Genomic DNA, 16,039 nt, shown 5'->3' on the forward strand with positions numbered 1-16,039 from the left:
AAGTAGGTTCCTTCGCCACGAAGGCCAGTTGGGTGACATTGAGACAGTCACTCTCTCTCAATCCAACTCACCTCAGAGGGTTATTGTTGTAGGGAAAATTAGCTGTGCTCAGGAGTGGGATTCAAAAAATTTTAACAACCGGTTCTGTGGACGTGGCTTAGGTGGTGGGCGTGGCTTGGTGGTCATGTGACTGGGTGGACATGGCTTGGTGGTCATGTTATTGGCTGGGTGTGGCCAACTCAATATCACTCACATCGAGGCATGCATCTCCTCGCCTGGCTTCTCATTACTGTGGTGATGCTGCAACAGTCATAAGTGTGAAAAATGGTCATAAGTCACTTTTTTCAGTGCCATTGTAACTTTAAATGGTCACTCCACACAAGCAAAGTACCAGCAAAGGAGGGAAAAAAACCTCCAGAGAAGTTCCTGAGACAGAAAGTCTAGTCCTGCCAAGAATGTAATAAGGGTTAACAGAGGCAGTTTCTGTAAGCAACACCAGAATGTTTCCTTCCTGCCTTCCTTACAGGATTAGGCCAGTAATTTCTTCTAACAACCGGTTCTCTGAACTACTTAGAATGTTAACAACTGGTTCTGGCAAATAGATGTGAACTGGTAGAATCCCACCCCTGGCTGTGCTCTCTACCTATGAGTTGACCAAATAAATAAGCAGAATAAAAATCTAATCATCTTCATTGTCATTATCTTCATTTTTAACAATCATCATTTTTTTCTTTCCCTTCCCACTCTCTTTCTTAAACCACTTATAATGTGAATTGCATTTTACCACTCATTTTTATTTATTTGGATGAGAATACCAGCTAGAATCATCTCTTATGCTTTGGATGCACTAGAAACAAATTTGCCACAACTGGCAAATATAATTTATTTAATCAATTTCTGACCTTAATTAATTTATAGGTACTGAGCTCTTGCTTCCAAGCAGATGTCGAAAAGCAAACACAAAGAAGTATACTAATGCTTGGAAAATTGCTTGCCCCAGATTTTATTTCTAAAAGTAATAATGATAATTTTAAACCAGTACCTTTCAAAATGCTTGTATAAATTCAGATTGGTTTTAAGTAATTCTTTTGAATTTTCTTTGAATTAACTTTCAGAATAATAGTAAAGATAGATTTGTCTTTTACTGGAAAGGAAAACAGTGACGATGAACACAAAAAGACCCCCAATATGGCATAACAAAAGGAGAAAGCCTTGGGATTCACAACCTTGGGATATGCACAGCGAAGCTTTCTGCTCACTATCTGCTGTGATATTCTTGTGCAAACAAACATGTAAATGTGTGCTATGATATTTCCAAAATTTATATAGCATTGAATCATAAAACTGAAAAAGTAATACATCTGATGTTGCATGTACTTTGACCTTTATTGTTTAGACTATAAAACCTTGTTAATATCCTGACTTACGTTCAGTGAAATTTTGAAATGAGAATGCTTTACTTCAGGCTTATCTTATCTTCAGGTCAAGATAAATTTGGGGTATTTCAATGAGATAAAAATATAATAATATATTAAAATAAATCCTTATTTCTGAGAGAAAGAATCACAGGTGAACTTTAGGAATAGGCACAAAAATATCTTTATATTTTAAATGCTAAATAATGTCCCTTCCATTTTTTTTTAAAAAGACTAACTGTAAAGTCTATTTGCTGCATATGGCTTTCCAATAATACTTGACATACTTTATGAATTAAGTTTTTCAGCAGTGAACAATTATTACAATGAAAACAAGAAAATATGAATAATTGAATGGTCTGTTACAAGGCTCTATCACAAGTAGGTAACCATTTTAATTTGCTTAAACAAGTGGTGGAAAATAAAAGAATTGCAAAACTCTTGTGAAATGAAAAAGAAATGTTAATTTCTATGGCCATATCTAGCTATTACTAGAAAGCTGTATAGTTGACATTTATTTCTCAATTGCATCCTCAGGTTTATTCTTTAAGGTCCCAATACTATATTGACTGCTTCTTCCAATTATTTGATTGCTTTGACTGTATTTGACTAAAATGTTACCTATTTAAGCAATTCTACATGGATTAGAAAGTGTAGAATACACATATTAAACAGCACCAGCAACATGCCTCCTCTACCAGATCTGATGGGATGGGCAGATATAATCGAGGAGAGGTGGCCAACAGATAACCTGGCCCAATGCCATGAAGGGCTTTAAAGCTTAAAACTAACAACTTTTTTTTCCTCTTTTTAATATATTTCTTTATTGTGTAGTTGTATAAGTTTACTTGTTTAATATAATCTTTAATAAAATTATTGGGGGGCAAATCAGCACAATGAATTTGACCTGGAAGCAAATTGGCAACCAATGCATCTTGCGTAGGAGAAGTATATCACCTTCTGTTCTAGAAGTACACATACCTGCCTGCACCGCTACATTCTGCATCAGAGGAAGCTTCCAGATTCTCTGCCAGGGCACTCTGTGTGAAGCACATTTATATTGGTAGAATTGGGAGGTGACTAGAACATGTGTGACTGTGAAAAGAGCCCCCTGATCTGGGAAGGGACATAATCGTACACAATACAAAGATATGCAAAAGGTCCAACTGCCACCTGCTCTTTCAGAAGGTTCCCCAGATTTTTCATTGGGTCTGTCTGGACATTGCAAACCCATCCAGCACCAAAGATGGCATAGCCTAGAAGTGGCAGACAAAACCTCCTTATCACTCAGGTTCAATCTGTTGTTTCCCATCCAGACCCTCAAAGACTCCACACACCAGGATACGATATTCACAGCATTGTTTAAGTTATCACGGGCAGCCATGTATAGCTGGGTATCATTAACGTACTGATGAAACCTCACCATGGAGGCAAATAAGCTCACCCACCTCACATTAGATGTGGAATAGGAGAGTGCACCAAACTTTGCAGTACTCAACATAGCAGGGGCCAAAGATGGGACCCCCCCCCCAAAAAAGCAATAATAACTGGATAAACACTGGAAAAAGGATACCAACCACACAACACTGTGCTACCCATCCCCAATCCTCTGAGTCAATCCAAAAGGCTAACATGATCAATAATATTGAAAGCTGCAGAGAGGTCAAGTAGGACAAGGATGGTGCACAGCCCAATCCCACCCTCACTAGAGTTCATCCCAAAGTGTGACCCGTGCTGTTTTTGTCCCATATTTAAGTCTTCGTACCTACTGAAAAGATCCAGATAATCTTCTCTTTTCAAGGCCCCGCACACCTGCTCTGCGACCACTTTCTCAACCACATGTATGCATTCTACATACAAGAATTTAACTAAGAAAACATAACAAGTTGTTTTCACAATTTCAAAGACACTTAATCTCTACTATCATGTCCTATTCATGTAGGCCTGTTACAGCCAAAAGCAAAACAGACCAAAAAAAATCATTAAATTGTGCTGCAGTGCCACCTAATGGACTATATATATTGTGAATTGTATGAATATAGTTTTTTCTATTTTAACAAATTACATGTAAGTGATATATACCCTACGTTAGCAAAAACAGTCCTTTTATTAGCAAAATACTCATGCATATTTTTAGTACTTCAGCATCTGCATGGTTGTTTGAATTTTAATTTTAAAAAAACACAATAGCAACATTAATTTAAACTGCTTTGCCATGTCACGTTTTAGTGCATTCTTCCAAGATTTTTGGATAACAGTACTTTCCTTTCTCTGGGAAAATTGTAATTATTTGGGATTGTGGTGGGATTGGGGATGAAGGAAGAGAAAAATAAAAACCCTTCAGTTATTTTTGAGGAAACTCACAACCTGACCAATTTTCTTGCTCTTCTTTGTATTTAATCAGAACTGTCTTGCTATATGGTTTAACAGAATAATACAATATTTCAACAGAAGTGTCTTATATTCAGCCTGTTTGACCATAAAATTAATTCAAAAGGACATTAAAAAGGGAAACATTCCATATAATTCTTGCAAATAGTGGTACAGATAAAAATATTTGGTTATTATAGACTGTATCAAAAGAATTCTAGTATATCCTCCTGATACTGAAAAGAATCAAGGCAAAGAGCACTGAGAAAAAGTAATTGTTAAAGCTGAAAATCTTGAGTTTAAAGGAAACCTAGGCAAACAAGCAAACAATAATAAATATAATTATCACTGGCACTCAAGATGAGTAAGAGTTCCTTAAAATGACTTAATAAAGACACAGTTATAATCAATCTGATCATAGAAAAAGGTGCAAGAATGGTAGTTGATCACGAATATGATCCAATGAACTACATGGCTGTTAAAAAAAGGCAAATTCAGGTGTCATAAAGATAAACATAATTCCCAAACAATTCTAACTTATTCTGCTTTGATTTGGTCTGGGATGTAATGTTAGGTTTCATGTACTTTACTTTCAGGGGAAATGAGAGAAATTGTAACAGTCTCAGAGATGGTAAATAACAATGATCAATACTAAAAACAAAGTTCTATAAAAAGAGACTGAAGGGTTTTATGTTTTAGCCTTGAAAAAAGCTCGCTGAGGGTGTCAAAATGATGCTTTCTTCAAAAACCTGAAAAGATGCTCTAGAAGAAAGATAAAATCTGTTCTTATACATTGAAGAATAGAGAATATGAAATTGTTGTGGCTCCGGGCTTGGATTCAGCTCCTGTGATTGATATGAGTTCAAGTGAAGAGGTTATGTCAGAACAATTTGAACCAGCCTGGCTTTCTGATTGGACTGATAACCAGGATGAGGAGGTGGACGTGACAAAGGACGACAGACCTGATGTATTAGAATTGTCAGGACCTTTGATCTCCTCTGGTTCTTTATCTGATCAATAGCCGGGAATGGCTGACAGGGAAGTTTTGAGAGAGTCTTCTAGTGGAGATGAGAACTTGGAAAATTTGTGGTTAAATGTAAAAAATAGAAAACGGTTGAAAAGGCAAAATCAGCTGAAGCAAATGAGAAGAGCAAGTCAGTAAATTAGCACGTTGCCTTAATGGGTATAAAAGGACACAGCTGGGCTGGCGCATTTTCGCCAGGAACAAAATGTCTATTTGAGTGAGGACGTTACAGCAAAGAGCTCTGAGGTTGAGGATTTATTGCCAGGACTGGTTTGCCGGACAGAGTAAGACTTATGCTGTGGTTTCTGTCAGCCGTTATTTATTAAGACTTTTTCACGTTTGATTTAGTTGTGAAGCGACTGCTTTCCGTTTTGTTTGTTGAATTTCGAAGGGGAGTCATAACATGAAATAATGGTTATAAGAAGGCAGATTATGACTATGAATATTAGAAAAAACTCTTCAACAGTAGGAATAGTAGAACCACCAATCCTGAAAAGTGGCAAATACCATTTATTAGGCTGTTTACCTTGAATTCCTGCATTGAGCAGAAAGTTGGACTAGATCTTTCCAAGTGTTTGTTCGTGTTCAGTATATATTTTATATGTATATCAGTCCATTATTATTTTGATTTTATAAATATTAACCAAATATTAAATATATTGTCCAGAATCACTAGGACACTGGATTTGAATTTATAAGATAAAGCATTTTTCACTTGCACAAGTAGGCAAACAAGGAATATGGATCGAATCTAATAACACCGTCATAATAAGGCCATCAAAATTGGGAATTTAGCTAAATTTATGCCCATGTTGAAATATGAATGTTTTAAACAAATTTTCATCTTAATCTTCAGATTTTTTCCATAAAATGTTCTAGTTCTCCCACAATTCATCTGTTGAAGGGTAGCACATAGTGTGTCTTTAATTGAATTCTGAGTCTTTGGGGATTGAGGTAGGTGTGTGTGTGTTTGTGTGTGTATTTCAAGCTGTTATATAATATTGTTGTCTTATCTTACTGCTAATATACCACTACAGTTTCTGCCTGTAGGATAATTTTTTGTCTTGTAAGTTTTAATCAGTTCATTACAGTTATGTTTGTTAAATAAATATTTTCAATAGTTAAAAGTTCCCTTGAATCTTTAGATGCCTGTTACAAAAAGTTATTTATCATATTGCAATATTCTAGCATAATTCTTGGTTTGATAGATCCATTGGAAGAAAACATACACAGGATTGCACATAATGTGGGCCTTTCTAGTAGAAGTGTAATGAGATTATGCATGTTTTTTTCAAAAGTGTCCATCTTCATTAATGGCATGTCCTGTATTTATTGTCCTTCCTTTTCCTGTAGGTCTTACTGCAGCAGCATCTCTAGTATCCTTGGCATGGGCACTAGCTTCATATCAAAAAGCTCTTCGTGACTCCCGGGATGACAAGAAGCCTATCAGCTACATGGCTGTAATTATTCAATTCTGTTGGCATTTTTTCACAATCGCAGCCAGGGTGATTACTTTTGCTCTCTTTGCCTCTGTTTTTCAACTGTACTTTGGGATCTTCATAGTCCTTCATTGGTGTATCATGACTTTCTGGATTGTCCATTGTGAAACAGAATTCTGCATTACAAAGTGGGAAGAGATTGTGTTTGACATGGTTGTTGGAATTATTTACATCTTTAGTTGGTTCAACGTCAAGGAGGGAAGAACACGTTGTAGGCTTTTCATTTACTATTTTGTGATCCTTTTGGAAAACACCGCCTTGAGTGCTCTTTGGTATCTTTACAAGGCTCCTATGATTTCTGATGCATTTGCCATACCGGCACTATGTGTGGTGTTCAGCAGCTTTTTAACTGGCATTGTTTTTATGCTGATGTACTATGCCTTCTTTCATCCTAATGGACCACGCTTTGGGCAGTCACCAAGCTGTGCTTGTGAGGATACTGTAGCTGCCTTCACTCTTCCTGCTGAAGTAGCATCAAGTACTTTAAGGTCTATTTCTAATAATCGGAGTGTCACAAGTGACCGGGATCAAAAATTTGCTGAGAGAGATGGGTGTGTACCTGTCTTTCAAGTGAGGCCAACTGCACCTTCAACCCCTTCATCCCGACCACCAAGGATTGAAGAATCCGTCATTAAAATTGATTTGTTCAGGAATAGGTATCCAGCATGGGAAAGACATGTATTGGACAGGAGCCTCAGAAAGGCCATTTTAGCTTTTGAATGTTCTCCTGCTCCCCCACGACTACAGTATAAAGATGACGCCCTTATACAGGAGCGATTGGAATATGAAACAACACTATAAATACAACGAATAAAGAAAACTCAGTGCAACGGCTCTGATGCATCCAAATAAAAGGGTAATAATAGGGCCGTGGCAATAACTTAATTTCATTCTACAGCAGATCAGGAAGCTATAGCAGTGTCCTTAGTCTGACTACCATCATGATTATCATTTGATCCACTGTACCACAGTCTATCTCAGTAAGCCTAAAAGAAGCAGCATGCAAAAACCTCAAAGAATCATTATTTTTGACTGAGAAATAGACTTAGTCTGATTATTCTGATTTTAAAGTGCATTATACAGAATTTAAAAATAAGGCAGGAAGGGTTGAATGAGTGACATCCAAAACACTAGTGAGTGGGGTTTTCTTTTCTTTTTTCCTTTTTAGATAAATCCCTACATATATTTTAAGCTGAGTATGTTTGCATACTTATTTACAAAATAAAGCAGCAGTTTAGAAAAAATTGTCAGAATAACTAAATTCATACAAGGCAATGTTACTGTTATATGAATTCTAGTTTCTATGTAAGAAATTAATGTAATTATCTTGCATAGGTAAATCATGAAACATTTTCAAATGAGAGACACTGAACAAGGCATTAATAATTTTCTGTGAAGATTACATTCAAAACAGCAGTAAAAGAGAATAGGTGTTTTAATCTACTACATATGAGTAAAACATCACAGAATGCTATAACTTTTTAGTGCCAAATATCATGTAATTACAAAATTAATATAATATTATGGTTTGAAGAAGCGATAATGTGTGACATGTCCTAAAGAAGTAGGAAATAATACATTGTACTTTCTATAAATACAGTCAATGGTGTTTAAGCAAAAAAATATTCCCTGGTTTGTAAGCATATAAACTACAGTATATACTTTATAAATACTGTAATCTACAGTAATGTACCTTATGCACAAGTTTTTCTTGAAGGAGATAAAACCACTTTCATTGTACTTGGACATAATACAACAATGTGTTTCAGTTTCACAAAATTGTGTTTCAGTGAGCCTTGGATTTAATGCGACTCCACCATCTTGTCAACTGACACGACATCTAATAAGATCAAAAGTGTCCATTTCTATTCTAGCTGAAGCGCTATTTCACTTGCCATGTTAAGGTTAGTTAAAACAAATGATTTTCATGTGTAGCTTAATGTTCAATGTTTTTCCAACTACACATATTTCTGATTAATAACATTAAACTAGTCTTTGATTAGCTAGAAAAACTAAAATTAACATAAATTTCATTTTAGTATTTTGTAAAACAAGTTAAAAGTTAACACAAGCTAATAAAAAGTAAGGAAGAAAATAAACCAAAAGCAAAGAAAAGCAAAAGATGCATAAAAAATGCACTCAGAAATAATCTAAAAGTTCAGTACTCCCATCATAGGTAAATTAAAAGAAGGAAAATACATAAATCCAAGGTTTACTGTGGCTCACTTTTGTACAGCTAAACTACACTTTAGCCTTATATCCAAACCAGCTAACTGTCAAAAATTAGTTTTGCAAATAGGTATCTGGGTATGATTCCAAGAAATATCTTTTCTTATGTTAAAAGTATCCTTATGGTGCTTTTGGTTGCATTAAAGGTGCAAGTCAAAATTTGATAGTATTTTTTTTAACAAAAATTGGTGCAAACTGGAATAACTCATGGATTATGTCAATATTTTTGTAAAGCAAAAACTCAGTACGCAAGTTGTTACTTTTATAGGCAGAATCTTTTCACCTGTAATTCTCTTTATTAACTTAAAATTTCAAAATTAGTCCATAATTATATCTGCTAGTCCTTTGTAAATTAATATAACTGCATAGTCTTGATGCTGTATTAGTTTGTTTCACAATATCATGCAATATGAAAATATCCATTGCTACCTTCAGAATATTTCAAAACAATGAAAAACTTCAGTTAAGCGCTTCAGATTTAATGCAGTGTGTACAGTGGATGCTTTATAATGAATTCTGCTGAACTCTAAACAATGAATCAGCATTTTCCAATCTGGAATTCTCCAATGTTGTTGGGAACACAACTTCAGAAGGTGAAGCCACAGCAGTGGAGAATTGCAGATTGGAACAAGCCAATTTATAATTAGGTTTAGCGTGCAATTTTGTAGATTCATTAGTGAGATTATAGTTTGTTCGTTTTACTTCAGTTAATCTCTGGATAGTGGCAGGCTCTATTTTCATAATGTTTCTGCAGTATATTAGAAACTTCAAAAAGTGAGATGGTTCATTGTGTTATTCTTAGGCAGCGGTATAATCGCCTATTGCAAATGTCAGCAAGTTGTTTATGAATATAAGCAGCTTCAACAAGCGGATAGTGAAACAGATTTTTGTACAGTTGTATTGACTGAAAACAACTTTCCCTCCAAAAAATAACTCTACGTAAATATGCCTGTACTCCCTTCCAATTGAAAATTTCCTACTTCAATTTAATTAACTATTTAATATTATGGCATGTTGAATTTGCACTGTTTCAAGCCATGATGCAATTATATTGGCAAAACTCATCTCGTTATTTCAATAGTCATACGAGTTGAAATTGTGGGATCAATAAGCTTTCAATACAAATTCAACACGTATGGCTGGGCAATACTGGTCCATTACTAATTTCAAGTGGCCCTCAGTCTGGTTTCAAAAATGAAAACATCTGACAAGAATGGTCCATCCTTTTCCTGAAAACTTGCTGCTTAGGGGTAAAGGAGAGGCAGCATGTGCAAAACAGCGAGAGGAGGGGAAAAGATGAAATGTGTCATCTCACACTCTTGCCTGCCCCTGACATCCATTGTTTCAGCTTTACCAAAGTTCTCCAAGATATTTTTGTGAAAGGAGGACAGCCTTTAACAGCACAAAGATCACCTCATCTGTATGTGCTGCATGAATCTCAGCAAAGCTCCTCTCCATCAACAGTCTTGCATTTGTGATTCTTTTCATAGCATGTCTTTTGCATCTGCCATTATAATGTGTGAAACAAGATACAGTATAAGAGAAGAGGAGGTTTGAGTTTTGCAAAGTTTGTTCAAAAGTAATGAACATCATGTTTGGATAGAAAAGCAGGATGCTTGTTTCTCATTGGGTTTTTTATAGTAAAGAATATGAACATTTTGTTTTTATTTGTGAGGTCTTCCATGTCTTAAGATTGAACGAATGGATCCTGCATAAGATATATTTGCATGTTTTAGTCATAGCTATCTTATACAGTAAAAGACAATTTTTCAATTCAGAGGTATAATTCATTACAATGTAATTTACCCCCATTATGGACAATTTTCAGAGTTCCATGAAGACAATCTCTTCTCTTCTTTAGCTAGGAAGGAGCCTTTATATTCACAGAATGGCCCTTCTTGATATACCACAATGTTTAATTAATTCTATCTTGATATGGCTGGAGTTGCCTACCTGATTTTTTGATTCTAATATACATAATTCTGTTGTAATACTGTGCAGAGTCAGTACAGTAGACAATACAGTCCATGACATACTCTTCTCTCTTGAAAACAGGATTCAGTTTTTCTGCTTCAGTGTTATGATGATGTATAATTATTTTACATGATGTCCTTGAACTTATTTAATTGGTGTAATTTTACAGGAATAATGTTATTATTCTACCGTTTTCATGTTTCCTATTTCATTTCAAGGGAACCAATGGCAATATAAACTTTCACAAAACTAATTCTGGTGCATTCTAAGCAATCTTTTAACATGTAAGGCTCAGCCAATGGCTTACTGCTTCCTGCACCTCCTTCTTTTCCACCGACAAGTAAGAAAAGAAAAATGACCAAACTTTTCCTATTACCTTATCCTTAGAATGCAATTTGCTACCATTTTTTTCCCATTCCCAAAGTGGACTAAACTTTGGGCTAGTGGGTTTTAAAGAGGCAAAATGACTACTTGCTTCCACCCCTTCCTCTAAGGAAGGTTCATTTTGCATCCTGGCCTCACCCACTTTTGGAGAGTAGCTCTCAATAGCAGACCCACAAGCCAAAGGATGTTTCATAACTCTAATATGCCTTCCTGGGCTGCCACCATGTTGACATACAGTGGTCCTGTTTGTATAATCTGTTTAACTAGACTGGGACAGGGATGTTAACATCTTGCATGGAGTCAACCTTGGGGTGCTTTTTTGTTCTGCCAATGCTAAAATGGTTTGGGGCGAACTTAACTTTCCCCAGTTTGCTACATCATATGAACAAGTATAAAGGGATGAATAGAAATGTAATTCTTTCTTTCTGTCTTAGAAAGGTAGTCATTAAATGGTATTATCTAATTAGAGCTTCAGAAAAATATCATCTTTTCATTCATTCTACTATTTACATGTGGTACAGTAACTACATGAAAGGGCAAGTTGTCTAAATTCCCCCCTGCATCAGCAATAGTTCTGATCTCACTTCACCAATTATTTTTGTTTTGGTTATTTTTCTTAATTATTTTTTTTAAAAGTAATAATAAAATTAAAGGCTTCTTACTATGTTTGCAGAAGATAGGAAACCAGTCATTATTTGACCAATGCCTTCCTGCTATCTGTTATTTGTATTACTTAGTATATATCCAGTTGTACAATTGTACCGTTTCTTACAGACAAATCACTACATCAATGTGGTTTTGTCAGAAATGCTCCTTCCAAATCAAGCCGGTTCAACATCCAGTTTGCTTCCTCAGCTCCATTTCTTTTCTTTAACACATCTACCTCTGGCTCCATTGACACATAAAAACCTCAGTCCTAGTCCTGAAGGTAGCATTATCTCCTGAAATACTCTGACAAAGAAGTAGTTGCATTATCTGACTGCTCTGCTATCTTTGGAAATTTGTTTGCTCTTTTCCACTATTTGGCTGCTATGTGAAAGGATAGCAGGCAGTGGCAAACCTTTAAGACCTTTAATCTCCAGCCCTTTGCATTGTCACTAAACACTGGCAAGAACTACCTCTGTGTCCCTCACCTGAAGTTTGCTACATGCAACATATACAGAGACACATGGAGGACCAACAAGCCACATTTGCTCTCCAACAGTGATGGTGGCCTCTGTTTCCAGGATTTTTACAGCAGGTTTCAGAGTATGCAAAAGTCAAAAGTGTTTTTTGTTTGTTTGTTTACCATAGACTGCAGCTTTCCATGAAGTTGCTTAGACATTAGTTCCCCTTATCCCAAGCTTCCAGTTAAAATACAATAAGAATCATAACCTAGTTGTGCTTTCTTCATGATTTTGGGGCTCAGTTATTGTGACAATAAAACTAAAGGGCTTGAGGTTCCTAAAGCAAAAGTAGTATATACGTATAATAAAAACTAAAACAAAATAAATGAATAAATAAACTTTGTAGGACTGCTTACATTACCCTCCTGGATCCTCTAGTACAAATAGGCCCATTATTATCATACTTGTTCTTTGCATGGCCATGGTGATAGAGCTGCTTTCAGTTGGTAGAAGCTATGATTTTGCAGTGTGAACTTGTAAGGACAGTATCTTTGCTACTCAGAGTTGATGGGATGCATGGCACTGCTATTGCTGCTTAATGGCTTATCTATGTTGGCGTTCCTAACAGTCAAGGGCTAATATGAGGGGAGACATAGCAGAATCCTCAAAGACAAGAGCTGAAGCTGACCACTACCAAGTCCAGAATATAGAATGGAAGAAATTAAGGAAAATGCAGTAAGATGGAAAATGAACTGAAAGTTTGTTTTGTTTTGTTTTGTTTCAACAAGAAAAACTGAATTTATTTTTTTCTGAAAAGAAAAAAAAAAACTTCATCCTCCCTATGCAGTGCTCCCCAATATTTGTCCTAGTGATTCTAATGAGTGAAAGGGATAGAAAAAAATGCAAAATACACTTTGAAACAGAGTTGTTCTGAAAATTAGTAATCTTGTAAAAGTCTATGTAAATTACATACACATATTTTTTTTTCTGGAAAATGTGTAGGAATTTCTGCCAAAACTCTACTTAATGGGCATTATCTTGCAATTGCTGGTTCAAATGGAAGTGTCATTTTGATATGTTAACCACTATTCTAGTACTGTGTTTTTGTTACCTTGTATTTCAATGTTTGGCATGATGCCTTCTAGATAGATTGAACTTCAGACTTTAGAATTTCAATCTGTATGGTCACTGTTCCCATTAACTATGGATTCTGTAACCAAGGCAGAACCTGAAAAGGCATAATGCATTTTACTGATATAAAATATCTGTAAAAACATGCATCATGTACCACAACATCTTTTGGGACCATAACAATATAATATATCTATAGTAAATGTTTGCATAGGGCATCATCCAAGAAACGTGAAAAATCGACAAGACCTTGATGGGCTCTTATGAAATGTTAAAAACATTTGAGATGCAGAAAACAGACAGGGCTTAATATATTAATTTTGCTTACTTGTGAAGTTCTAATAATGCAAAGCCATTTTATAATTACATTTCCAAGAGTTGGAAACTTATACCACTATTTGTCTGGCTATGTTTAAAATCTGCATTTTTTTACAGTAGACTACCTCAGTAAGCTTTAATTTTCATTCTTTTTACAATTTATGACATTTGGAAAACAAAATGTTTTTTCAAAATTATGCCAATTAGTATTTAGAAAGAATAATCTGGAGGAGGGAAAATACCTACCCTAGATCATTAAGGAATATGGAATACTCTTCCTCACCATGAAGCATTTATGATGATGTTTGCAGGCAGACCAGTTTCTGTATTTATTTTATATCTTTTATAAGAAAGAAAATACTGGTTGCATCTAATTGCTGGGTCTGAAGTGAAAACTTGAGCAAAACCCAAAATCATACCACCTTTCATCCACTTGGTGGCAGAAGCATACAGCTTTTCTCCCTTTTTAAAAAATAACAGGAATATGCTGGTATCAGAATTCACTGTGTCCTCCATCTGGATTACTAGATTTTGATGTCCAGCTCAGTATCCATATAGCTGATTTAGGAGTGTGAGTCTATGACATGCAGTTGAAATATCAAGGAACCAACTCATATAAGCTGCTTGTATATGCTTACTTTGTCTTAAGAGTTGTATTTTTCCTATTTATAAATTAAGGTTTTCCCCTCACTTTGTTTATCCCGTATCAGTAATCTATTTATAAGAAATACCAGGAAAAAGTAATGAAAAGTTACCCTTTGCAGAGTAGAAAATGACCAATAATTTCTCAGCTCCTGTTGTAAACTGTTGCATTTTAAGCAGATTGTGCTAATTGTAACTGTGCTTTTACTCAATAGTTACCATTATCAGATCATCTTTATGTTTATGGGAACCATGTAGATATATTTCCCTCAAGCACAGTGACTTGAGTTGAATGATATTCATGACAGTGCTTGTGCTATGACCTGTAAACATTGTACAAATGTACTTGGTATTTCGTTTGAAATGAAGACTCAAATAGATAATGGAACAGAAATCCTTCCTGTAAATACCTATATTCAAGACTCCATGTATACAAACATTCCTTTTGAGTCCTGATTGTGAAGAGTGTCTTGATTGGCTAGAGACCATTGCCTTTCACTGACAGTGGTTAAATGTGCTATAGTAAAGAACACAGTGTGTGAAGTATTTGGTGTACTACAGTACCATAGTTCTTTTGGTCTGTTAAGTAAGTTACAATTTGTGATGAAATGAAATTCATACTTAAACATTTCTTTGAATACAACTTGATTTTTCTTGTAAAACTTTAAAAGAAAACTTGAAAAATTTTATATATTTGGATTTTGTAGATTTTTTTTATTTTATTGCAACAAGAAGTACCAAATCATTAAATAAAGTACACTGTGGTCATTTTACTGACACTATGGAGTCTTTTTACCACAACGTTGGCCCAGCCCAAAGCTGGTTGGTTCATTTCACCTGGTACGAGTTAGCCAATAATCACACAAAGGTGGATGGGAACATATAAAAATGTTTATTTCTGTGCAGAAGTAAAGAAATCAGCTCTGAGGTTAAAGTCTCAAAACAAGCACTCGCTGTGTCCCCTCACATTTATTTATACATAATTGATTGCATCAGCAGTTTTGATTGCGTGAATATATTTACCTCACCACACACTTTAGCTCTTGGTAGGCAGATTTTCCTAGCTCCTAACGGGGACAACTAGATAACTTTTTTCGTTCTAGGAACTTCCAACCACCTCTTGTGGTACCATGACAAATGCCTCATTTTAGTTAAATATGCAATAATAAATACAGTGTGTGTGTGTGTGTGTGTATGTGTATGTATGTATATGTATGTGTGTGTGTGTGTGTGTGTGTGTGTGTGTGTGTGTATATATATATATATATCCATCTATCTATCTATCTTTGGTTGTTCGGGTTTTCTCCCGCGTAAGAAAAACCCGAACAACCAAAGATCCACATACAAATACCCGCGAGAACCTCAGAAAACAAATATATATATATATATATATATATATTTGATAACCAAGGACCTGTATATGAGTGCAATATTTACAACAATGTGCATATTGTATTTTGATCTTTAGGTCACTCCACACTAGGGGAGTCCTCATAACTTTGTTCTCTTTGGGATACATGAGACTCTTTCAAGCAAAGTTCTGGCTGCACCTGGCGCTCATTTTTTATTGGCTTAGGGACACATTTTCTGCCAAAGGAATTCTTCAAAATAGAGATGATGAAATGCATCTTTCCCATTGTTACAATCTGTGAAAGAATATCTGGATAAGAAAGTATGGCAGACTTAATTACATCCTGAAATACTATTTGGTAATTCCACTTTTAAGCTGTAACATTCCAATAACATACATTTTACTGCTATTTTGTTGGCGAGATACATTGTTCTTTGAGGTGTCAGTCTGCCCAAACTGTGCTTACACTTATACCATAGACACGGCAGTGACTAAACTAATAAATGATGCTGCCTGTTCTTGTGTCCATGACCAAATAACAAAGTAATGTTCTTATAAGGTTTGCAGCAGGTTTAGTCTATCCCTGCTGTCCATGT

The 16,039-nt window shown here is 35.4% G+C and overlaps 1 protein-coding gene across 1 annotated transcript in view; it reads left to right on the forward strand.

Moving 5' to 3' along the window:
• The window catches only part of XKR4 (XK related 4), an 88,726-nt gene extending 73,587 nt beyond the window's left edge, over window positions 1–15,139 (forward strand). The window contains exon 3 of the mRNA XM_026699189.2: window positions 6,163–15,139. Coding sequence (XP_026554974.1) covers window positions 6,163–7,109 — 947 coding nt within the window. The 3' untranslated portion in view covers window positions 7,110–15,139. The remainder of the gene's footprint in view (window positions 1–6,162) is intronic.
• Window positions 15,140–16,039: the final 900 nt, after the last annotated feature.

The sequence above is a fragment of the Pseudonaja textilis genome, chromosome 3, assembly GCF_049901715.1.
Source record: "Pseudonaja textilis isolate UNSWEBS1 chromosome 3, rPseTex1.2, whole genome shotgun sequence".
In the NCBI taxonomy this organism is placed as follows: Eukaryota; Metazoa; Chordata; class Lepidosauria; order Squamata; family Elapidae; genus Pseudonaja; species Pseudonaja textilis.